Source organism: Ips typographus, linkage group LG3 (genome assembly GCF_016097725.1).
Source record: "Ips typographus isolate SLU linkage group LG3, UJ_Ityp_2.0, whole genome shotgun sequence".
Lineage (NCBI taxonomy): Eukaryota > Metazoa > Arthropoda > Insecta > Coleoptera > Curculionidae > Ips > Ips typographus.
This window is the reverse complement of record NC_138424.1, coordinates 520,147-547,385: the sequence shown is the minus strand read 5'-3', so window position 1 is coordinate 547,385 and position 27,239 is coordinate 520,147. Positions and strand designations below refer to the sequence as shown.

At 35.8% G+C, this 27,239-nt stretch overlaps 1 protein-coding gene and 1 long non-coding RNA gene across 3 annotated transcripts in view; one reads left to right on the top strand and one right to left on the bottom strand.

Moving 5' to 3' along the window:
• Positions 1–27,239, top strand: part of LOC145726846 (uncharacterized) — a 73,179-nt gene that overhangs the window by 9,979 nt on the left and 35,961 nt on the right. Inside the window, exon 2 of one of the 2 annotated variants that reach the window (XM_081976107.1) lies at positions 9,919–10,100. Coding sequence is in view for 1 of the 2 variants with exons in the window: in XM_081976106.1 (XP_081832232.1) it covers positions 16,367–16,406 (40 nt within the window). In the remaining variant the exon portion in view is untranslated. Of the gene's footprint in view, positions 1–9,918; positions 10,101–15,986; positions 16,407–27,239 lie in introns of those variants that run through there. The other variant, XM_081976106.1, reaches the window with a different exon arrangement.
• Positions 10,721–15,416, bottom strand: LOC145726851 (uncharacterized). The gene is made up of 3 exons (XR_014177700.1): positions 14,600–15,416; positions 14,398–14,541; positions 10,721–13,114 (listed from the first exon to the last, which is right to left on the bottom strand). It is a non-coding gene; the product is annotated as an uncharacterized LOC145726851 (long non-coding RNA).

Here is a 27,239-nt window from a genome sequence, read left to right as displayed (position 1 = left end):
AAAAAGTCAAAAAATTCAATTTTTGTCAAAAGTGCAATTTTGGCAAATTTTTATTTTGCTCCATAAGGGTTCTAATGCACAGCAACGGATATATTTATACCAAAGGACCTCAAATTAAGTGAAATAAGCACAAAAAAAACACTTTGAAAAAATTTAAAGAATAGGGGGGTACTAGAGACTCGCTACCCACTGTTGAGAGATTTCTTTCTTCAACAATATACATTAAAATCTCGAAGATTACAGCTATACAGGGTGTTTGTAAAAAAAGTGATACAAAAAGGAACAGTGAATCATCCCTTTTTTGTTTCCAGTGGCTTCTACAAACTGACATTGACATCAGCATCAAAGTATTCAGCTATATAAATCTGACAACATTGCTCATTAATAACAACCTAACGAGGGTAAGTAAAGTAAACTTGATTTTCACGCACATTATTGGTATTTAAGCAGTTGGCACAATCTAATTGACATTTTTGTGACGTTTTCTCAATTTTGTTTGAATTGCGGTATTGGCATTTCAAGATAAGAAATGCTCCCTCTGGTGATCAGTTTTGAAAACAGTTTCGGGCATTCCAGCTGTCATTTCTCCGTTTGTTTACATTGATTTTGGTTAAGAATTTAGCACGTTTTATATGGCTATGAAGTGACATATTATTTACAATCTGCGATCTTAACTTGAAACCCAAATAAAGCAAAACTTTACAATGACATTAGTTTCGGTTATTCCTCGCTAGACCAAACAGACTTAAATTTGACAGTTGTCACGTGACAGTCCATCGTGCACGATTTGTGTAGTCACGTGATCTGATTGTGAAAAGAACAATTATTGCTCTTTTCATATCCTCGACTATATCTATCTCTGTTCAATTCGTTTAACAAAGATAATCTGACATTTTACAGCAAGTTATTTTGCTGGGTTAGTTTTGAAACTAAGTTTAGACTGTGTTTCACTGTAGTCCGCGCTATAATTAGCATTCACAGTCTATACTACACTAAGACTTATCAAAAATACCGCTGGTCTGGAGTGACATATCCTGTGCACCCAAATAACTTTGGATCTGTCAAACATCAGTCAGTGTGTATTAGGAAGGAGTCAAACCTGTCACAATTCATTATCTCGAACAATTTGACTATTAAAATAAAATCAAGTAAATCCCTGGATCATAACAGTATTGCCAGATTGTTCATATTTTATTATTTCAATTATTGGAAGGAAAATCTACCTGTAACATTCGTTGATAACTGAAAACCATCTAAAAATAAAGAACAAAATTATGTAGAATGGAAATAACTATTACTTGGATGTTTGAAAATACACAACTTTAACGGCAACATTCTTAGTGAAAAATCTATCCAGACAAGCATTTTCCAGACCTAAAACATCGTTGACTGGTTCGGAAATGTCTGCAGGCCAAAACCCGCAACGGTGTGTTCTACATATTCCAGGAATACGTGTAGAATTTATTTATTCCAGCTGTTCCGTGTTGCTCGTTTACAGAACGAAAACGGTTTATGGCAGATATGACACGATTTCGAAAATTTCCCCACGCCCGCGATATTTGCCTAGCTGATTGGGGGGGAAATCGATACGTTCTTTTCTATTCTCGCCTGGAATTTTACCTGCCAGCACTTTTCGGTTTACAATAACGAACAAAGCTTATTCATCAACATCATCACCTCACCCCTTTGCAGATGATTGCGTTCTAACAAGGAAGTTTGTTGATTAAACCAAATGCACATAACGAAGCAAATTATTATGCAGTTTTGAAACCATAATAATATCAAATGACGGTTTAAAGTAGAAACCACTGCAGCCATTAAACCAGGACCGTAAATCGTGAATTACGCACCTTTAAGCTATATTAATATGCCTGTTATTGGTATAAGAAAAAATGCGCATTGTTGTTGGCTAAACGAGTGTGTCTGATGATGTAACAGCCACGGGCGTAACGTCGTAGATGCATGTCTTATACGACCGCCTATAAATTGTTTGACTTTCCCTTTTCGGCTCTCTTTAATTTATCGAAATCCTTGAGGCTCATTAAGAAATTTGTTAAGTCTCTAGACTCATAGTTAGTTTACGTAACGTTTGATGATTCAATTTTATACATTTAGCTCCCGGTTGTAATAAACCTTTCTTAACTATGTCTAGTTAATCAATGTAACCAGCTGATTATTTTTTAATTTAAGGACTGAAAAAGTCTACTAAAAGACTGTGAAGCTGTTTGATTGATCTGTAAACTAACCTAATATTCATGTTAATTTTTGTTTCACCCTCATTTAAAATAAACTGAGATCCGTAGTAAACATGATATATAAAAGTTATATTTTCACGATTTGTTAACTTGAAACACTGAAGAAGTAATGTGAAGATGTAAAGGTAACGGTTAACCCGAGGGTTAACTACATTCTGTGAAACAGAGTATAAAATGTACAAATAACATACAAGCGGTCAATATTGTCACTGTCACTTGTCACTAGTGTCACAGTTGACCTAGTGCACCGCCTTCTTTACAAGAAAGCCTAGAATGTCACTTTTAATGGCGGCGTTATCGGATTTTTTTTTTGTACACAAACCTATGGAGATGCAGTAGAAAATATGTTTTTTTTTATTTTTTCGTGTAGTTGATTAGAAGTTGTGAGTGAAAAATCAAAGAACGCTTCATTCCTGATCCAAATATGTATAGATATGGCTTTTTATATCCAATAAAGTCCAGCCAAAGCAAGTTTGGTTAGAACCCTTTGTCTTGGAAAGTACAACAAACTAATGTAAAAACTGCTCAATCAAAGAAAATTTGGAAATCCTTGAATCTAGGTAAGCAAAATTGGTAAATGGGTTTTATATTATTACCAAGACCTTTCTTTTAAAATGTAAATGTGCCAATAGAACTTCTAAAAGCTGTCCTGTTTCTTCAGAGTAAACCTTTGTTGCTCTCAAAATGCAGGCGGCCTCAAAATGTAACTCACATAAGTCACATACCAATGTATGTAAGAGGCAATAAGTTTACTGAATGAGAAAGCATATTGTACTTACCACTGAGTATTGTGTTGGAGTAAAATCATTCCACTTCAAAGCTTTCAACCACTGTTGGGTTCGAGCAGGGTCTTTTGGAAAGTAAAAGACTGACACTTTTGGGCCTTTCACCAAATTGCTTTTAGAAATTTGGCAAACAACCAGTGGACGGCATATTGTAGAGGCAATAGAATTTAAGTTAACAAACCAACCACAAATTATAGAACAATGAAGGAACAATAACAATAGTGATAACACAATAAAATGAACACAAACTACACTTTCACTAGAACAATAAACATATAAACAACAATTACTTTGGCAAGTAATCCCAAGTCTTGACTTTAAACCTTAAAAATTAATTTAATCATCCAAAAACTCAATTTCCACAATACAAACAAATGCAAACTGTCAATCCCATATTTCGGCCATATTGGAATTTTTGGCATGCACCTTCTTGGCTTTCTTGTACAGAGGGCGGTGCCGAGTGTCATCTGTCCAAGCCTACTAGATTTATTGTACCAATGCAATGAGCGATTGCTTGTTGTCATCGCTGGTGCAAAATGTCACAATCAAAACACCATAGAGCATAACAGCCACTGTTACAGCATTGTACTACAAGTTTAGACTGTGATTCACGTTAAATCGAAGTTTTACATTTGGCTCTAGAAGGCCTTGATTGATTTTTAAAAAGTGTGGTTATTGTTTTCTTTAAATTTAGGGATTAAAAAAAAATAATTACAATTTCAGAAATGGAAAATCTTTTTTAATTGGTTTTATTTGTCGCTGCTGGGAATTAGAATTATCACCATCAGACTGTAAAATGTTCATTATTTGTTTTCGTCACTTAAAAAGAGTTTGAATTTAGAAGCCCTTATCTGCGTGTATTCCGCTTCATTTGCAGTTTCCACTCGGGTTCGTCAGTGAAATCGTAAAGTCTGCTAAATATCTCAGTTATCAACGCTTATAAGAAAAAACGTTTACATTTGAATTTTTAACCCCCAAATCAATAAAGCCTAAACGTAACACGGTTAACACAGTTTGGGCGCCCTTGGGGTTTTGGAAAATTCCCCGACCATCAAATATGTATAGGGAGACGACATATGTTCGGTTGTGGCGCCCCCTTCCCGTTGACTCGGCGTTCTGTATATTTAAATTTCATGATTTAATAGGCCGTAAATCTATCAAGATGAAGATTTCGCTCCGGGCCCGTCAAAACCGCAGTTACGGTGAGGGTGAACGCCTTGAACCCCCCTCTATTAAAATGGAGGAGATTGCAACGCTGTTAAAAATGTTTGTATTAGGTTTTTTTTTAAATTAAATAACTGCAAAAGTATAAAAGGAAAGTCATAGAAATGTTGAACTTCAGTTTCTCCTCTTCCAGATCCATTTAAGTTCGTTGTTCAATGGAAATGGTGTATTTCTTCTTTTTTGCTATGGTATTCGTTTCATCGCTCCATATTACCCAGGTGTAATACGCGCTCCTAAAAGTACTCGCAACCCTTTATACGTCCCCTTCTAGGTATAACATGTCCCCCTAGTATTGGATTACAAGAAAATTAAACTTTGAACGTTACAATGCTTTTATACTCAAACTGTGTTTCGATGACTGCGTTAAAATGACAGTTGACAATTTTCAGCATTTGACTTTTGAGCAGTTACAATGTGGACAACCCAACATACAGCACCTGTTTTAGACTAGGCAATTGTGTGTACAAGATGATCATACTCATTGCATTCACTGCCCAATGTAGACTTATGCGATTGAACTGATATAGTTTACCCAAGATTATCGTAATTTTGAGACCAGATTGACTACGTTTCTACCGCGTTTCATTATAGCAAAATGAAATAGTTTCAGGCATAAAAAGACTCAACCCAATCTAAATCAATATTAGCCGTATGGGTGTAAACGAACCAACTCATGTTTACAACGTTGTCAACAAAAATTGGGTTGGTTTTTATAGCACGTGCCATTTTGTTGAAAGTTTAAAAAACTGACAGTTTGTGCCATACAGTCATCTCAGAAAAATCTCATTTTTTGTAATGCACACATTAGGTCTTTAGGTAGGTCAAAGAAAGGTGAATCGAATGACGTAATAATATACAGGGTGTCCCATTTGAAATTTTTGATACAAATCACTTTGAACGGAATGATGTCACTTTTCAATCAATTTGTAAGGTGAAGGCTAGCTTTGGCCACAAATATCTCAGAAACTAAACATTTTTTGTAATGCACATATTAGGTCTTTATGGAGGCCAAAGAAAGGTGAATCGAATGACGTAATAATATACAGGGTGTCCCATTTGAAATTTTTGATACAAATCACTTTAAAGGGAATGTCACTTTTCAATCAATTTGTAAGGTGAAGGCTAGCTTTGGCCACAAATATCTCAGAAACTAGACATTTTTTGTAATGCACATATTAGGTCTTTATGTAGGTCAAAGAAAGGTGAATCGAATGACGTAATAATATACAGGGTGTCCCACTTTAAATTTTTGATACAAATCACTTTAAACGGAATGATGTCACTTTTCAATCAATTTGTAAGGTGAAGGCTAGCTTTGGCCACAAATATCTCAGAAACTAGACATTTTTTGTAATGCACATATTAGGTCTTTATGTAGGTCAAAGAAAGGTGAATCGAATGACGTAATAATATACAGGGTGTCCCACTTTAAATTTTTGATACAAATCACTTTAAACGGAATGATGTCACTTTTCAATCAATTTGTAAGGTGAAGGCTAGCTTTGGCCACAAATATCTCAGAAACCATACATTTTTTTCTATTGTATATATTAGGTATTTTGTGTAGGCCAAAGAAAAGTGAATCGAATGACGTAATAATATACAGGGTGTCCCATTTGAAATTTTTGATACAAATCACTTTAAAGGGAATGTCACTTTTCAATCAATTTGTAAGGTGAAGGCTAGCTTTGGCAACAAATATCTCAGAAACCATACATTTTTTTCTATTGTATATATTAGGTATTTTGTGTAGGCCAAAGAAAAGTGAATCGAATGACGTAATAATATACAGGGTGTCCCATTTGAAATTTTTGATACAAATCACTTTAAACGGAATGATGTCACTTTTCAATCAATTTGTAAGGTGAAGGCTAGCTTTGGCCACAAATATCTCAGAAACTAAACATTTTTTGTAATGCACATATTAGGTCTTTATGGAGGCCAAAGAAAGGTGAATCGAATGACGTAATAATATACAGGGTGTCCCACTTTAAATTTTTGATACAAATCACTTTAAAGGGAATGTCACTTTTCAATCAATTTGTAAGGTGAAGGCTAGCTTTGGCCACAAATATCTCAGAAACTAGACATTTTTTGTAATGCACATATTAGGTCTTTATGTAGGCCAAAGAAAGGTGAATCGAATGACGTAATAATATACAGGGTGTCCCATTTGAAATTTTTGATACAAATCACTTTGAACGGAATGATGTCACTTTTCAATCAATTTGTAAGGTGAAGGCTAGCTTTGGCAACAAATATCTCAGAAACCATACATTTTTTCTATTGTATATATTAGGTATTTTGTGTAGGCCAAAGAAAAGTGAATCGAATGACGTAATAATATACAGGGTGTCCCATTTGAAATTTGTGTCTTAAGTAGCATGACAAAATCATAAATGGTTCACATTTTTGGTCAAAGCCGGCTCAAATACTGTCAGCTACTGACAAATAACCTATTTAAACAGAATGTCTTCACAAATTTTGAGGGGTTTGGCTACATTTTGCTCATCTATGACGTCATGATCGTTTATAACGTGTACACGACGTCATCACAACGTAAAGTAGGTAGGCTGATCAATTAAGCCTTCTCTTCCACTAAAACAAAAACTATTCTAAACCGTCAGCTGTTGTTACAATATGATTGATGAAAAGAGCGAAGGGAAACATGGAAAGTACATTAAAAAAAAAAATGATTTAAGGGGCAATTTGAACGTTTGTCTTAAACAACTTCCTGAAGTACCACCCAGCCACGATCCATCAAATTTCACCCTCCGAGAGCTGTCAGTTTGGGAATTCCATCTTGTATAGAGGAAGCCAAACTAACCCGGTAATTTTTAACAAGTTGCACACGGACAGGTGTTATAGAAGAGCCCTAATTGCGTTGCGATAACGCCCTCGTGGCACCTTCTGGCCTTTGTCGGATCTGACCTTAATTACGGTCCGTTTTATTTTTGAGGGTTAATTATCGACCGGATCGAAATGGAAAATCGCGCAAACTAAGCTTAAGAAACTTTAACCACTTTCATTAAGACTGCCAAACTCTAAACTCGGTAATTGAATTAATTAGTCCGGTATCTTCGTATAGTCACGTTGTGTCCCGCTTTTTTGCCTTTCTTTTGTCTATATGTGTGTGCGCGCGAGTAAAACAACGCTGCGTCATTGATTATCTTCAATTATTTTTTATGACTTGACAGAAATTTCTTCCCGTCAACGGGTATAATCAAGTTTAAAAAGTTGGAAACGGCTCGGTACGATCTTATCTGCGGAGGGTCGTATATTCGTAATTAAGTACCGAGAGCCAACTAAAGAAAAAATACGACTGATTATTATTTTTGTAAAAATTAGGCCGGTTTTACTACTAAAATTAAAACAAAATGATTTGTACTAACCTCAAAACTGCTCTTTTGCTTTTAATTGACAGTTTGAAACTCGTGAGTCTTTGGAATGTCAAGAACCAGATCCAGGATGGGTAACATTTGACAGATTGACTCTCATATATGTCGTACATTAATACGTTGCAGAGTTTTGCACATTTGTATAATGATTCAATACAGGTACGAATCTAAACGTGATTAATTATCGATTCGTTGATTGATTTCGTTTGTGGCGGCTGCGTTTTCAATTTATGAGCAATGAGAAACGATTTGTAGAACTTTGACCCGTCATTTAATCATCACTCGGTAAAATCTCTCCTATGGTTTTGATGGGTCTCGGTGGGAAGCAACAGTTACCACATATTGTTTATGTGCATCGGCAGTTTGAATTGTCGGACAGTGACGATTAATTGTCACAAAACTGCCGGTGTAAACACTCGGTATTCCATCATGTTAATGTTAATAATTCAGGTTCAGACAATTCTATAAATCTGACAATTAAAAGTCAAAAATTATCTCCACTTCTGTCAGTGATAACGTCCATCTAGACGTCAGGTGGCAACTTTACGAACTACTCCTTGCCACATACTTTACTAGGTTTTCCTTTCAGGTTTCAAATGATTTAATATTTCTTGGTTGATGATTCTTCCAGAAACGGGGTGGGGGCAATTATTATTGGCTGTCATTCGCAGCCGATGGGCCGTAACAGGAAAGATAAAGCCCAAAAATAATTAACACTTTCGAAATTATGCGGAAACACAAAGAATCCGCTCGGGTCGGATCGATAAATCATATAAAAGGATCCTACCCCCTATAAGGAAATGAGTAAATACTGGATATAATGGATTTCGGCCTCCGTTGTCGATCGGTTTTGTTTCATTTTCTTTGATTATGAAAAATCGTCTTTGCGAAAGCTTTTTGTACGCACACATAGAAAATTGTATTGTTATTGTGGAAATGGGGAGCGTATTTATATGGAAATTGGATTCAGTTTTTAATCATCGTCGGGTGGCCCCTGAAGGGGGGGCTTTCCAGCTTCTTGAGCCAGTTACCGGAACGAAACGAGGTTGTTTTCCAACTATACGTATAGGTAGTCTGGAGATTGCCCCCCGGTACACACGGCCTCCAGATTAAAATAATCCTTCTTGCGAATCCAGGATTATACGAAAATAACTTTCGATTTTGAAATCGATAAGCGCACGGGCCCGACGTAATCTAATTCCGGATTCGAGGCGCGGATAGATCCGCATTCAGGTGTAAAATTACATTTTGTTATTTTCCCCCGTGTGGCAAATCTCATTTTTAATAATATATTTCCCGTCATAATGCGACAAAATGTACAATTCGGAAAAGGTGGTTTATGCAGATCCGACGAGCGACGCCAACGCTTGGCCCGGGAAATTGGGAAACGTTTTACGGTTTCTTAATACATCCGATATGTTGTTATATATGCGCCCTAAAGTTAGGTGGAGCGAGCATTTTCCTATTTGGCATATTTCCTGAAATGTGAACTTCCCATAAGCAAGTACAAACGAAAAATAACATACGTGTATCAGCTTTTTAAAGAAACAAGTCAAATGTCATTACTGTCAAACATTATAGCAAAACAGCTCCCAGCTTTCTGCTTTTTATTGACCAATTACAAACTATCCACTGCTCACTAGATAATCTTCCACTGAAAACGTCACTGACACTTGTCCGACAGCAAATCATCAATAAGGGGCACTTGCAAGGGGTTTGTATAAAAATGCTCATACCGCCCTAGTAATGCAAATACCTGTTATATGGGTAAGCTCTAATGAGAATCGACATTTTGTGTCCACAATTTTCAGGTAGTGACAGCAATTAATCCGAATAATCCTGGATAATTACTTTTGTTTTGAAAATTCAGCTCCAAACTAGTTTATTTTTTTAATAAAACATTTAATTAAAGTTAAAGTCCATAATCAGACAGTGGAGGTGTTAAAGTTGAGAAAAATAACATTTCCACTCTATAAGTGTCTCAATTCTCAGGCACTAGAAGACAAACTGGTAACCAACCTAGAATAAACCATTTTAGCACACGTGACTTTGACGGATATCAAGCATGTGATCAAAAATTAAACGAAGAAGATGTTTCCCCATCTTTTTCTCTCCCAACTTTGATTTATATTAATTTGGTTCATCCAGACGTTCTTCCCTAAAGCAATTCAATGCCTATACACAAATCCACCCTTAAACCTTAAATAATGGCGAAAACAGGGTCGAGTTTACTGACCATGACTATTTGATTTTCAGATCCGTTTGCCGCTTTTGTGTGTGCGTGTGTGTGTGTGCCGGCTTCCAATTGTATCCAGGACATTCCCGACGATGAGGGATCGCAAATATTTGATCAGGGAACAGAATGCGGACGCCTTCGGATGCAGGTCACTTGTCTTGCCTTAGAAATTTAATGATCGCCTTCGGATAATTTTCATGAGGTAAGTTCCAGTAATATGTGCAGCTGTTGGTTAACTAACTAGCTGTTTAAATAATTTACAAGCCTTGAGGGTGGATCTTCCTTCGTGAATAATGAAGACTTGCCATTATTCATTGCACTTTAATATATACAAATTCTTACCTGAATACACCAACATTAATTATTAAGTCACGTGACTACTACCAAAACAAACAGTAAGCAACATTGTCCAAGTTAAGCATTTGAAGCTAGAATCACAGGTTTCTGAGATATAACCCCAAGTTAGTGTGAACTTTGATCTGAGAGATCACAAGAGTCTGTTTGTCCTCCAGAAGACATTTCATCGAATGGTGATAAACGCCGACTGGTCAAAATGGCGGCTGGAGGACATCTTCAAATGACGTTGTCCAGTTGAGATCTAACGACTAGAGTTTTAAAGTGCATAAAAAAAAGTTTTGTAAAAGTAGACAATTTGAACAGAATGTTCAACGTGCAAATCAGTTTTCGAAATATTGGAATAGAGTTATCTAAGTAAAACAAGAAATTGAAACATAATTTTAAGTCAAAACGTTGAATTCTATATATACAGGCGTTTCATCCACCAAATGTCAAGATTCCATAAATCCTGAAATCAAACTCCAGTTAACATAACGGTTTTTTTATTAAATAAATTGCAATAAAGATAGAAAAGGAACGGACATTTGATACACTATCGAACATTTCGAATTAATAGGATTCTTCAGGTTTCGACCCCGTTAATCGATTTCAATGCGCACCTCACGGTCTTTGTCGAATTCTTAAGGTAATTTCCGAGGGCTACTCGAGTAACAAAAAAACTTGTTTAATAAGGAACCTTTCGAAACCACTTTTAACTACCGATAAAAGCGAATTAATAAAACATGGAGGAGATATTTAGCGGGCCGAATTTTTTTCCCTACCCGACTGTAATAAGCAAAGTCCTTTCGGCTTCGGCGATAGAAAGAAAAACAAGAGACACAACGAGAACACGGCATAAAAAAAGGACGAAACACGTATATAGGAAGAACAGTTGTTTCGGTACCAGGGCGTTGTTGCCGATCGGTGCCCAGGTACCCTCCGAGCTGTCCAGACGTTGCGCCTTTGGGCCGGCCGATGTGGCAACGTGGAACCCATGCCCACCGAAATATTTAAAACCGACCCATCTTACCTCCATAGATAGAAAGTTAATAGCGTTCATGGTTGGCGCGGTTGCCAAACCACCCGAAACATCCCGATTCCCGGTTCGGAGCATCAAAGGAATGCAAACCGTAAATGGAATTTTCTAGGTAACGTTGAAGAAATGAATTTATCGCCTTGTAAAATTCTCGCTGATGTGCTTTCATTAAAACGCGTTATGGTCGTTGGGCAATAAATTTATTGTAATCAACTTCCTTGCATTAAGTTCGAGCATTTTCGCTATAATAAATATTTTACGTCCGTTAAAAGCTCGACGAGTTGTTTAAATTATATTTTCCTTTATTGTCGGATGATTTGCTCCATATCGTCGTTTCAATCTAGTAACGTTGGCAACGGCGCTGGGCCGTTTGCCCAAAGACGAGATCGGTGAACTTGCTTGAGGAGGTGCGCTCACTTCAATGTTGGAAAGCGACGTTGCCAGTGTTTACGGTCGGCATTCTTTCAAAGTCCGTTAATGGTTCTGTACAGGTTCTAACAAACTCGTTGTTTAGTTGTGTTTTAATTTAGTAGCTCACAGTTTCATCTAACACGTAAAAATCATCCGAATGTTTCTGCGGTCAATTCTTTAGCAAACTGACCGACAAAAGCAGCCCTCTTGAGATCGGGGCTCACACTTAACTCTGGGTTTAGCCCGATGTTTATCCAACAGATTATTTTTCTTTATAGTGTTTACGCTAGGAGGGCCTCCGGTATGTTTGTGTAATAAGTGGAGGAGAACGGTTCGGGGGCCTCTCTGTCTCCTTTAATATTTGTTTTTCTTTCATGAGATTCTGGGGACAAGACCCTTAAATTAGATCTACTGCGCCCGATACTGGGGCTCCGCATGTTTGAAATTGAAAAACGAAAAAGATAAACAAATTGTTGCGGTCGCGTCTGGTGTATGTTTGTTCTATATTAAATCTCCGTGATTACATTCTACTTATTTGGATAAGAAGGGAGATAAAAGGATTCTCAGAGTCTTTTAACAGAAATTTTGATAACTGTGGAAATTGTTCACTCTAATTTTCATCTGGTAAGGGGGGTGGTGGGGAACGTCCCCAAGGCACGCCCTTTCTGCATACCGAGCCAGGAAATTTTCTATTGTGACTACGGGACGATAAATTTTCGGAAAGTTAAACTGAAAAGTTCGTTTTAAGTTTCGTCGTGCTTCTGCTGTTCTTTATTTTTTGTTTGAAGAAATTTAGCCAGACAGTTTATAACGTCGTATTTTCGAAAGTAGCTAGTTTGTCGCCGTGTACACCAGTTTTCCAGAGCGGCTTTTCTTGTTTTTCCATCGCTTTACCGGGCTTTTCTGCATTTTCCGGTCGGATAAATATCGCGATGCGGATGAATTCCGACTACGGTATAAACATTCGACTCTATCGACGCAATGGCTTATTCAAATTCCGGCTGTCTCATTTTTTTTTTGCCGCAAATTCTTGCTTAAGATTAAATTCATTTCTTAAAATATCAAGTACGTTTCCAGGAGACTCAAAAGAAGTATTAAAAGAAAAACTGAAATTCAACTTGTATTTCTCCTGTCATCTTTTCCCAAAGCACATCATTGGTCAAGAACCCCCATACCTCCTGTACAGAGATTTGTCAGGCAATATGTCATCCTCCAGGCCATCCTTCCGTCAATATTTGTGTTTTGTGTTTTTCTCTAGTTTTCTTTACATGAACCACACCCTATAAAGTGTTTGAACCTGGAAAACGTCATAACTTCAACTTTGGATAGTTTTCTTCTCATAACTTTCCAAGGCATGATAAGGGGGCGTCAGGGAGGAGTTCAAGTGTCCAGTTGGCAGCGACCCATAAAACCTCCCTCCTCCTTCGGTCCCTCTTCAACAAAAAAAAAAATATGACAAGGACTACTTTTCGCAAGCTAAGCGCGTTTCTTTCGCCATTACGCGAAAACTGTGCAGAAAAGTTTCGGGTTGGTGTCGTTGCTGGCGCTTTAAAAATATATCTAGGAAACTTTTGATATTCGGCGAATGTCAAGCACGAAACTCGCCATAAATTTAACCGGGTAGGCTCTGTTTAAAAAGCCATAAATATTTGGGTGTCATATTTTTAGAGTGATATATGCCTGTGGTCCTACACCACAAAAACGAAACATAAATATACGAAATTCTAATATCCCAGTTGTGTAAGTTTCTGATTACTTATTGGGACAGGTGTGACTAACTGCACCTAAGCAAATAATAATTGCAAATAAATTCAATAGATTACCAACTTCCTGGCCATTTTTAACCGAAATTTGATTCCTCAAAGTAACAACAAACAAGGACAGCCATTTAGATGTTCTATTGCCTGTATTGGTTACATTTCCAAAAACCAAATTTGTCTTCTATATTTAAAAGGCATAAGGAAACCATTAAGTGGCTTACAATACGAAATAAATTACGTCTCCGATCCCCCCCCTTTTTAACGAATTCAAAACGGCGTTTTATTTTCCTTCCCTTCGACGGAAATTCGAGGCTTTCTCAATAAATTCGTAATTAAGGCTACAAAACGGTCACAGAGTCGAATTTCGATAAACAACCACACCCCTGAAACAAGATCCAGTGTCGACGCGTCCACTAAATAGCCCCCATTTAACTCTTTTTTTTTTCTTTCACTCCCATTCACATGTATAACAAAAAATTGAACGAGAAAGGTCTTAAATCCGTCAGTCTTGTGCTTTCCACAAAACGTAAACAGAATGACGAATATATACGTTTGAAAATAAACGATTCTGACTGGGGTTTTCGTTCGCCTTTACGGTGGTCGCATTAAATCAAAAATGTGTGTGTGTTTTCGAGAGGGGTTGTTATGTAAACTATCGAGTGACATGGGATAGTTTTTTTTCGCTTTTGGTTTATTTTCTTTACTAAACGCCTCTAGGACCTCAAATTTTGATAAGGCGATAATAAGATTGTGATTAGGACCACCTTAGTTTGGTTTAACAAGAGAAACTCACACAAATTTTAAGGGTGGAAATAGGTGCACTTTAGTTCTCTTTTGGGTACTAAATGAGTGAAAAATCAAGAATGTAGCCAGAGCTAGGGGTTTTCTGAACCCTGGTTTGTCATAGGGTGTATTGGAAATACAAATTGAAAAAGAAGTCAATGATTGGTTCTTACCTGTAAAAAATACATTTATTGATTGATTGTTGCTGTTTCAGATGATTTTTACCTTCTATATGATATCAACATAACTTTTAGGGCTCGGTGACCAACATGCTTCCATTTTTTGACCTGCAGGGCTGTGTTATTGTTTATTTATACCTGCAGTAAGCCTAATTCTTGTAAAAAATGTATATTTTCTTTATTCATTAGTTCTTACCTGTAAAAAATACATTTATTAATTGTTTTGTTGCTCTTCCAGATGATTTTTACCTTCTATTATGATATCAACATAACTTTTAGGGCTGTTTCCATTTCGGTGACCAACATGCTTCCATTTTTTTTTCAAAGACCTGCAGGGCTGTGTTATTGTGTACTTATACCTGCAATAAGCCTCATTCTTATAAAAAAAAGTGTGTTTTCTTGAAACAAAACAAAAATACAATTTGCAAAACCACTATTATTTTTAAGAGTCAATATTTTGAGGTTAGGTTGATGTTTTCAGGCGTCCTCTCGTCTTTCACTCGCTTGTCGCTGTCACTGGTTTGTCATTCGGCTGTCAAGCGTCAATTAGACTACGTTCCGTTTTTTTTTTGCCGAACAGTACTTTGAGTTTAGTTTATTTTTTAAATTTTGTTTTCGATAATTTGCCAAACGATGCAAGATGTAATCTTGTATATGGCTTGCTAGATTTGCAGATATTGATAGTCCTGATGGGTTTGGACACCTGGAACTTGCCGTTTGGTTTTAATTGGATAGGTCACGTGATTTTCCTATGATTTTGTCATTCCGATGTCATGTGATTTTTAAATCATAACCCTTCTGCAAAATTTCACTCTCCTTATTGAAAACAAACCTGTTGCCAAATGTTTTGTAACCAGGATTTCGCATTTGCGCTTGATCGTTAATCAATTCATTAATATGGGTTCTAGGTGGGTACCAGTGGTGGTACCGTGTTCGAACCATTATTTATAGGGTGTTTCCTTGCTTCACGCCAATCGTGGGAGTTATTCGTAAATTTATAATAACAGGTCCCCGTTCTGCACAACTAGTCACTATTTACGGCCTATAATTTACTGCTTCGGCATGTATAAATGTGTCGCAATAAATTTATTGTATTTCGCATCGTATTATATTGAATTATGCAAGCTGGCAATGATTTTCGTATGTGTGGCTCGCTTCCTGGGAAGATTTTCGCATGAAAAGTTTCACGTATATGTATGTATGGAGCGAAGGGTTTGATTTATATCGTCAGTCAGAAATTTCAGTATTTGAGAGTGCTGGTTCAGCAAAACGGCACACCTTCTAAATGGAGAACGTACGTAAATTTAAAAATTATTAGTAGAAAATTAACGGTCCAGACTAAAATGGCAAAAAGTTCTTTGCGATTTATTTCCCATAGATAATTTACCTAAAAAGACACCAAAAATCAAATTTTAGCTAGAAAGCTTTATCAATTTGATAAAATTTCAAGAGTAACTTGCAACAAAACCATCACTATGGAATTGAATCTTCCCTTGATTTGTCGTAAACTGGTAAACATCGGCACCACCGCCCGAAAAGCAGAAGAGTTTCATTCTGCTTTTCAGTCGCCTTTCAGGCTTTCAGTAAAGCTCTGAAAACGGTGGGGCCCCGATCGTACAAGTCGGTTTCGTAAAGCTCGTGCAAGTCCGCCGCATAACCCAAAACCTCTTCGGATTTATACCAGTGAAGAATCGTTTTTGTTTTTTGTGCTTCGAAAAAAAAATGATAGAAGAAAAAAACAAAAGCTTGATCGGATCAAATGATATTGGGCATTCGAGACTGCCACTCGGCCTTATTTGACAGGTCGTCGGCGGTAACAATCGTGTTTTGTTTGTTGAAGGCAGATTGATCCGAAGAACTGTTATTCGACTGTTTGGTGCTTCCTGATTGGTTTTCTAGTGCCATTATGGTGATTTACACTCAGTCTGTGTGATTTTTTTTAAGTGTACGGTGATTAGTGATTATGTGGTTTTACTGTACGGATTTACTACATGGATTACCAGGTCAGTAACAATATACAACACTGCAAGTAAAGTACTATGACTGACTGACTGAAGAAAATGTACTTAAACACTTGACATAACTGTCAAAATTTAATGGTTCTTTGGTGATGACAACTTAAAATCAATTGACATTTATATTAAAACAATGGAGCTGTCAATTATAATAGAAGACAAAGCTAGGGAATCTTTATTATTGACGGAAACGTTTGACACTCTGAAAGATTTGCACCTTTTTACACATCTGTCTGTTTATGCCCTAATAAATTTATAGTACTATAAAACTTTGAAGTTTTATGACTGTCCCTTCTTATATGGATAGAAGAGTCTCAACATAGAATTTTGCTTCTGTAAAGTGCCCAATTTAGTTGAAAAATATCTGTGAAGTAATACTTAGATTTACTTTTATAGCTCTATAGTAGTTTGATTTGACAGTTGTCACGTGATTCACTACACTGTGGTCAAAATAACGTTCAATAGACTGTTGGCTCTTTTGTATGCTAATGTGTAATACAAAAATTATGGCCGGTCTATATTGTGTCACGTGACAAAGTTTCAAAAATTCGAAAATCAAAACTTTCAAAATTTACAAAATTCGTTAGTTAACAACATTGTGACATCGAACTCAAAATCCGACGTTTCGTTTATTTAAAACTATCATCAGGTACAGCCCTGTTTTTTTTTTTTTAAATTGAGAATTGTCCAAACATTAATGTTTATAATTAAATAAATTGGATTAGATTAGATAAATACAATTAATTAGACGTAACTAGAACTAAAGCTGAACTTACTAATAAATTAGAGCAAAACTAGCACTTTTGAATGGTTTGAACTTGTTAAAAAGGTCTATTATCCAGAAAAATGCAAAATCTCCATGCTTTCAGTTTAATTTGGGACACTCTAAACATAAACTCATCTAACTAGCGTTCAATAATATGTCAGTGCGTTTTTTGTATGTGTGGTTGCATAAGTAATGTTACCAGAAAGTGGTATGCATCCTGAATGCACTCGGCGACAGATGACACTAATGACCGTGTCCTCCAGACGCCATTTTAAATTGACTCTTGGAGGACAAACAAATTTGCAGTAATTGATACCTTAGAAACATTTGGTTTTTGGAGGAAAATTCTCAACTTAGTTTCTGAGTAAGGTGATTCTATGTTTTTCTAATGTCGAACCAAAATATGGGAAAATGTATAATTGTTTTTTCGGCCTTGTGGCAAGCATATCGTTAATTCTTCAATCAGTTTCAGAAATTACCTACTCCAGAAACTTTCTCTGGTAATCTAGTAACTCTTAGGCAAAGAAATCTACAAACTTTGGATCTTTTGTTTATGAATTAAAGCCGACTTAACAACAGTTTTCTTGCTTTTATGGCAAATTCTCAGTTCTTCTATTTTGGGTAGATTAAAAATCGATTTACGGTAGCTTATCATTAAGTAAACGGACGGCGGCATTCCGTCGTTGAAGTTAAACCGCAAACTCGAGTGTCGTAATAATTCTTATACAGTCACTGAACCAACTTAGAAATCATGCGGTTGCCTCTCTCTATACAAGTATTGAAACATCGCCATTGGACAACAATAGAAAAATTTCTTAATTGGTCAAAATGTGAGCACGAAATTCAAATCCTCAATCTACCACCAGAAAAAACTACTTTTACCCAATAAGTTTGGGTTTTTGTCTGTTTTACCGAGTAGTGTACACAAACTGACAAGGAAACTTTCAAAATTTAACGAGGGATGATTTAATTTCACTCTAATAAAATAAAAGGACACAAGATGGCTTATCCTAAAAGTTTGAAAAGAGCAAAAACATGAAAGAGAATAGAATTCCGCAAACGGAATTAATCAAAGCGAAACAACTTGGACTCTATATTAAATTGGACGAGAAGGGCGAACGAAAAGTTTTGAAATGCCGCTAGATTGCTAACAATCTTGAAATTGTAAGGAATTAAGTAAGCGGCCTTGTGATTTTGTTCGGTTTTCAATTTGGCAATGTCGAACAGCGACAATTTGACCTTTTGGAGCAATGCAGCATTCAATTTTCTTTTGGTCAGTTTACTAGATTTGCGTGTGTTACCAACCGCAAAAAAAGTTTCTATCTTAATCAACCGTTGAAATCACTCACTTGTGATTATTGTATGTTTTCAACATTTTGCTTCACTCTTTTGTTATCGAAATAAATTTCAGTTATTTTGGTCTATTTTTATACCCAAAGAGTACTTGTGTAACATTATACGTTATTTCTGTTTTTTAAAACACTATTTTAGTGAAAAACATTAAACACACTATTTGGTAAAATATTCCTAAAACATATAATATTTCCATCAATTTTCCGCACTGAAAGAAAAAAAGAAAGAGGACCAAGGCAATTCTTGTGGAACTAATAGCGTTACAGTTTTCTATGCGGACTAGATACAAGAACAATTTCCGAGGTAATCTTTACTGCCGGGAGAAACTATCCCGAAGTAACTTCATCAAGCCCGGAGACCTTAAGATAAGCCCCGGAGGACCGGTGACAGAATTCGGGGCGAAGCAAGACGTGATTGGTCGAATTCGCTCAGGATTTCCGACTTGGAGTTATTAAACTCACGTTACTCCAGTAATTACAAGTTTTGAACTGAGGTGTCTCAAATAACTTGAAAACCCACTCAAAAACAACAATTGAATGATAATTCGATTATGGAACAAAGCAAACAAACTCTTAAAGGGTGGAATGAGCACCAGGTGGTAGGTGAACCGTGAACACCACCCATGTCCAGGGTTGGGTTGTTTTAAAACAACTGTTTTAACACAGTTGTTTAAAACACGTTTAAAACACTGCAAATAAAACAGGTGGTGTTTAAATCAGTGTTTTAAAACTTATGTTTAAAACACTGTTTTTTTTTCAACTAATTAAAAGCTGATTATTATGTGCCTATATTTAATTTATTTAGTGTTTTCAATTCTTTGAGCCTGTGGTTTGCTGTATTGTAATTTTTAAATTAGAGTTTTTCTTGTTTTTTTTTAAATTTTTTTCAGTATGAAAGAACCAAAACTAAAAAAAAAAATCCATTTGAAACATACATTTTAATGCTACTTTTTTAAAAGGAATATTTATGCACTAGGCAGCTACCAGCTCTACAAAACTTTATTGAAAATATAGTTAACTACATAGGAACAGAGGTATAACACCTGTAAAGTGTAAACTGTAAAAAAATCTGAACTTAACATGTCACATGGGTAATAAGTTATAAAAGTTAAAAGTCAAGACCTGAAAAAAAAACATAAAAGCTAATCTTCAGCATTACTAGTAGTATACTATACTAGTAAGGTAGTGCCCACGTTCCCAAGCTAAAAACTATGAAAACTTTTACGTACATTATTTAACATTTTTATTTAGATGTTGAAACATGGTCAAGGTTGCCTGTATACTGTATTAGATAGCAAGATAAATATTGTTTTAAAACACTTTTTTGATTTTAAAACAATGTTTTATTTCACACGCAAGAAAAGACTGTTTTAAAACAAAAAACATGTTTTTTTGGTTAAAAAACAAGTTTTTTGTTTTTTTTAGAAAAAAACAATTTTCACCCAACCCTGCCCATGTCAGTTAGTACCCAACCCATTTTTTTTTCGATCAATGATGGTTCTCAAAGTATGCGGTTTCCCGGTCGATGGTCGTGCTTGTCGGACCCAGACAAATAACACACTAGCCGAACCACACATTAAATACTACTTAGATATTAAAAATGAAAAAAACGATTTCGGTGAACCGAAAAAAGCTTAGCCGGCCCTGTAATTATCCAAACGTAATGGCCCGGTATTAGTGAAAATTAGGCAGGGTATTTAAATAATTAGTTGGTATTTGAATGCGGAAAATTATCGAGTGTTTTTCCAAATAAGTGGACAGTAAGTGAGTACTTTAAAGTAAATTGAATAAGAAAGTTTGTCTAAACTACTGCAACTGTAATATACACAAAACCATAGTTATTTGCGTAACAACTCGGTGAGGAAAAGTTCATTCCCTCACACTCAGATTAGTGCGGGAAAAGGCACTTTACCACACGCGGACAAAAAAAAAATACAAATTACAGTTTGTAAATTGCTACAAATTTGCACATTTTCTTTTGATTTTTACGTTGTTTGAGTATTTTTTTAGTCGTTTTTTTCCTACTTTCTAACAAAGTTTACCAAAAAGTGGCCAAAGCAACACGTGTCATTACATTAGTTATAAGCAGGTCAGTCACGTGACTGAACTGTCAAACTCAACTGTAATAAATGACTATATATTACAGATAAGAATGGGACCGTGAAATGATATCATTTGTTAACAGCTAATTCAATTTCTTTTTCAGGGTCACGTGACTAATTTAATTTGAATTTTGACAGTTTCAAAACTGCATTATTTGGGGTCACGTGACTGCTGTCATGTTGTCGTGCTGTCATTTTTTTTTCAATTTGTACTTTGACCGCAATTCGACCGAGAATTTGACGTTCCAGACAATTTTCGTTCAAAACTGAATTTTTTAGGGTCACCTAACTGTTTTAACTATTTGACTATTTTTTTATCCTGTTGACATTTGACAGTTTGAAATTCAATTTTTTCAGGGCCACCCCAGGAGTCACCTGACTGTTTTTTGTTTGACGTTCCGCAACATTTTCGCGTTTAAAATGTGTTTTAATCATTTTTAAACTCAATTTCTATCAACTGTATTCATTAGGGTCACGTGACCGTTTTAACTATTTTTTAAGCGAATTTTTTCGATTTGTATTTTGACAGATAAAATTTGACGTCTGTGATAAATCAAAACTGTGTTATTTACGGACAAGTGACTGTTTTAAGGATTTTTAAACACAATTTGAACTTTGACAGTTTGACAGAGTTGAACAGTGTCAGGAGTCAAATGTCAATAAGCGGTTATTAATATGAACATGTTTAATTCCAAAGCCACATTATAAGTGCATTAAAATTCTGTTTAAAAATGTTTAAAACATCATAAAATAATTTCAGTTTGATTATTAGTTTATTGTTTGAACAGGGCTATCTGACTGCTATTTTGGTACAAATGAATACTTTCACGTCCCTAGTTGACGTTAAACGGCCATTTTGATTTAAACTCGAAACGAAAACTAATGGCGTATACGATTGGCAAGTTTAGTGCATAATTAATGTATCTGTATCCTGCTCTATCAAATGTCATTAAAACAGTATGGCAATACACTGGTTTTGCACTAAACATGCCAATCGAAAACGCCATAAATTGGAGTGGTTTGACATCACCACACATTTGACACTTCTTCGATTCAAGAAAGTAGGCAAATCACACCAACTTAACCCTACTTTATATTCATTTTTTGGTTGCACCGGGGAGTGCTACATTCAAAGAAAACGCGTTATTTATTATTATACTCTTGTTGCCATATAAATATGACTGTTAAAAAGGGTTATTGTATAACATACATACATCGTTGCAATAATAATAACTTTCAAACCTAACAGTGTAGGGTGTGGTTATGTAGAATAGTTTCTTCCTTTCTGAACGTCAATTGGCTGTTTTGATTTTGACCAATCACAAACAACCCACTGTGCACTTTTTTTTTTGTTAGTTGGCTTTGTAATTACTGAACAATATAATTTGTTTAAATTTTTTGGTGACACGAGTACACTCGTGCCGCCGCTGGTTCAAAAAAGCGCCCCCGGAGAAAATTGAATTTACCGTCGACAAAAAGGGGGCGAAATGGCAGGGAAGTCGCCTGCTTAATGGATTTCTTGCGTTTTTTTCCGTCATTTTTGTTTAAGACCATAAAATCGGGGAGTACCTCATACGGAACCAATTTGTCGCAAATTCGCCGAACAATGGCCTCGTCGGTTTTTCTCACCGAATTCCCCTGGTTTGATCTCTTGACACCGGCGATGAGCATCGTTGTTTTTTTAATACGATTTAGAAGACTTTTTAATCAGCCTAGACTTGTACTTTTTAGCGGAGCCCTATAATAAAGCGATTAATTCCAGTCGTTAGAAAGGAAATACGTTGTTTACGTTTTTTTTTTCCTGGTGGTTCTACTCGGATTGTTTGTGGATAACTGACAAGAAAACTAAATAAGGGTGTGCTAGGGGATGTTAAGATGAAAATGTCATTCACCTTTTGTAATTAAAATCCTTACTTAGTTGGGATATTTAATTTAGTAACTAAACTGTGTGTGTTTTGGCTGGAGGAGCTTTTTGCAAATAAATTTTACTTGTAAATCAAAACACAATTTATATTCAGCTTTCGCTCCAAAAACCTATTTTCACATTGTAAACATCTAACCTATTTAATTCTATTGTGTTCTGTCATTTTTGATAACTCCTTGACAACGCACGACTGACAGACACTAGAGATGGGCGGCACATTGAACTGAACAGTGTGTGTTATTCCATTTTTAGGAGAAGTTTTTTTCATTTAAAATAATTGTATAATTATAGAGCTTACGCTCTATTAAACTTCGGGAATCACTTTACCAAAATCGAGCCGCACAAAGGACACAAAAAATGGGTTTTCAAGCAGCCGTAAACCTAATAACTAATACCCTCGCCTGAAAGCCAGACAATACATTACGAAACCCCCTAAAGCATCCGAAATTTTAAAAGAAAAATATGAATATGAGAGCTCTCACAAAGCGGGACTATCATATTTGTACGGGCATTGTGCTAAGTTTGCTCCAACAAGGCATTAGGGCCAGGTATAGTTTGGTTGGAGGGGTGGAGAGGGGAAACGCCTGGCACAGGGTAATTTGAGCCCTTTTCGAAGGATATCCGCTTGCGTTAAGGCACTTTATTAGCCGTAATAAATGCGACCGAGATCAAAAGACTTTTTTCTGTCAGTATCGGCCAAAGGGAGAATAAGGTTAAGTAAAATGAACGACTGCAAAATGGGCCTCTTGTAGGTTTTACTCAATTTTGCCCTTTAAATTGTACTACTATAGTGATGTTAGAATTAACTGAATGACGTTTCAGCGGTCATTTTGATTGAATCTTGAAACGATACTGAATTGGAATTAACATTTCTTATTATTTTAACGACAGCACTAACAAGTACAAAATGATAAACATATAAATTAAACTTTTGAACAGTTTTAATTTTTCGTTTGTGCAAAACATTTTGTTTTACTGTGGCCTGTCCAGGCACCCCTCGATTTGTGGGCAATATAGCAAACCATAAAAAAAAAACGAGGTTAAGTAAGCTGTTCTGTGCGGTAAAGCAAACAGTAACTGGGTGCAAAGCAGGTGGGGGGGAACGAATAAATTATTTTTATGGTCGAAATGTCAACGAAGGCCCATAAAGTTCCAGGGCGGTAAAAAAGCAATTACGAGCAACGGCGACTTTACCGCCCAAAAAATTTGCCCGCGTAACGGGTTATTAAGATGGTGGGGGGGGTCGAGTCACGGGGGTACCCCTTCATCTTTGAAAACAAAACGAATAACTGGCCGCGAGTAGCCGTGACGATGATCGAGCAAGATCTTGATAGTGAATCCCTCGCCTTTTAAAAATGATTTATTAAGACTCATTCCGCACTCCTCTTTATACGACATTTCAAATTATTGCCTTCGACTTTCGACAAAAGAAATCCGAGCAGGAATTTTTTCGCTTGCCGATTCGCCATAATTACGGCCCCCCCGATCGTTATCAGCCAGACCCTTGCCTGATAACTTTACCTTTTAAGATAGATCAACTTTTTTTTTACCGAAAGTTACCAAAAACAAGTTTCAGTGATACATTAGTTATGCAACCACGCATACTTAAGTAACTGGACAGTGTTCATGTCAAATCTGAATGATTTGTTGTCAACTGTCATATTGTTCCATGGAGCTTCAATTTAATCGTTGCTTTTTTACAATTCTAATCTAACAAGCAATAAACGTAGAAAATATCTCTAAATGGAAGGCAGAGCAAACAAACCTGGCCCTAGATTCTTGAATCGAGGGAAGGGAGTTATCAAGAGAACGGAACACATAATTTGACAGAAACCTGCTTTTGTCAACCAGTCCTGTCACATTCTATCGGTAATTCTACTCCCTACGTTCAAGAATTACCACGACGTTTTCTGACTTGTGGCCAATGTATCATTTCTCTGGTTACTAGTTGGAAATTCTCTCTGCTAACAGACCTATTACAATGTGTCAAGGTGTAACGGCAACATTGGGGTATTATGCGTGTGACGTGACAACAGTGCGCGGTAGCTGGTGCCCGCAGCACGAAAAAAGGAAGAATTGACAGACTTGTGTGTTTGAGGTTAATTTAAATTACAGGATCTTCAAGAAAGCATGTTTTAGCTCTGTCTATGTACAATTTTGATTTCGAAAGTAAAATGCACCTTGACACACCAAAATCAACATAACCTAAACTAAAACTTTTACAATAATCTGGAAGTCCACATGTAATTGCATAAATCTCTCAGTACAAAAGTAATCAGCTTTCAGCTTGTTACTTTTTTGACCAATCACAAACTACAAAGAGTGATTTTTAAAACATGAAAATATCACCTTAAGATTTAAGTATTTTAGTTAATTTAACCTTCTTGTATTGACCATATAGGAACTCCACTTAGGCGCTACTTAATTGCAGGATATTCCTAGTTGAGCGCGCTTATTTACAATATCAAACTTAAAAGGAGATGTATTAATTGAAGTCGAGACCGTTCTAATAACCTTTCAAGCTTTATAAATACGTAATAGAGAGAAAGAGAGAGACGAAGGAGTGTTTAAAAGGAGTGAAAAATGATTTTTCTATTCTCAAACTGTGAGATTACAAGAATTGTAGAGAAACGATACTACGTAACTAAGATGTTTACTAAATGGAGTAGTATTCAGTTTTATGATATTAGAGTGAAAAAAAATCGATATTTACAGTAAAATACAATTAGTTATAAGATTTGTAGTAATCTATTTACTAAAATTCAATCAATCAATTCAATTCGCGCCATTGTCAAGTGACGGGTGTGACAAGTGAGGTTAGGTTAGATCAAATTTTAGTACGAGTCACGTTATGGTTCTTTGACAATTTTTATAATAAATATAGTTGTTTAAATATTTAAAAGTGTGCCTTTGTTTAGCCATTCCGACAAATCACCCTACAGATTTAAAAAAAAAAATGGAAAAACTGATTGAACTACCTACCTACTGACATGAAGTTAATACTCCGCACGTTTTAAGTCAAATTTTCGTGACATATTTCCTTAACAGGCGCTTCAGATTCCTGTAAACTCGTTCTGTACGCTCACCAAACCCAAAAATAACACTTTTATGGTTTGTCACTGGAGAAAAAAACAAATTGTTAGCAAAATGACATTTAGCCTGAAAGGGAGGTTAAGTTCACAACGCTACCACTGATTCAGATCAATGAACTATAGCGCAACATCACTGGACGGGACATGCCGTATTTCAGTTTTTAGTTTTTACAGTGTCTATCCCATTTTAACTCATTCTGTAACATTTTCGTAAATCTGAGGAAGCTACGCACTGCACATGTGGACGCAAATTCAATCCCTCCACACTATAATTATTGTTTTAAAAAAAGTAATTTTCCAACAAAGCTTTTAATATTTCCAGTTGGTGCAGCTAAATTATTTCCCTTGTTTTATCCACGATAATTATTTATTTATTTAAAATTATCACAAACTCTATACAAAATTTCGTTTGCGGTTAAAGTTTCTATTAGATCGGGCAGAAAAATAATTATTTATAATGGTATTATGCAAAAATTTAATAATAAAACACCAGGTCCGTTTTTGACCTCGTAACAAGCGCACACTTTGTTATATTGTATGTTACACGTATACTACGTTCGATATTACCATGTTAATTAAATAAATTATTGTATCGAAATTGCTTTATTAGAATGCATTATGCTTTAATTAAGCCGAGTTCAAAAGACTAGTAAAAAATTCGTTGTGTTATTGGATGTCCAATAAGTATAAAAAAAGCCCTTTAAAATTTTTCATTTTTCCAAAAAATTGAAAGAATGGGGGGGTATTTGGTGTCTTTTTTTACTACTTTTTGAAATTTAATATCTCGGTAACACGAAGAGCTAGAGAGGCCAGTTTTGGCTCATTTTGTAGTATTTTTTATCCTCTTTCTAATGCCGGATTTGCGAAATCTATAAGAGTTCAAATAAAAAAGTTACAATCATTCAAAAATTGAAAAAATGTGATTTTTGCAAAAAGTTGCAAAAAAATTCGTTGTGTTATTGGATGTCCACTAAATGTACAAAATGAAGAGCTTGCAACATTGCGTCCGTTGTAACTAGGAGTTGCTCCACAGTTTGAAATGAACAGGTTTCAATTGCACGAAATGGAGAACAAGCAACATAAAATAACAGACAGTACGAGGAATGCTAATTAATTTTGATGTTTTTGGCAACGTTGCTGTGTGCTCTGACACGTTACTTTATGCCCTTTTCCTTTAGTAGCTAGTGTATGTGCATCCTTTACTATCAAACGTCATTGAGACAGTACAGACATACTCTAGTTCTGAACTTAACATCAACCTAACCTAAATTAAGACGACAACGTCGTTGTTTGTTTGACGGATGTCAAAACAAATGTTGCCTAAAAAACAGTTCAATTCATCAAACATTTTCCGGTTCTCAACAGGAAAACAATATTAATAAGACAATTCCCGACAGAAAAATCAACATTGACTGATTAGCAAAATTACTTAGCTGACATGTTGGAAAGTCAACCATTTTTGAGCAAATATTGAGTTGTTGAACCAGAAAAAAAAATCATTTTTGCGTCCCGACTAATTAAATATTTAAACGTCGTGGGGGTTTTTGTGTAAATTTTCGGTCTTTGTTTATACTGGTTAAGGGCA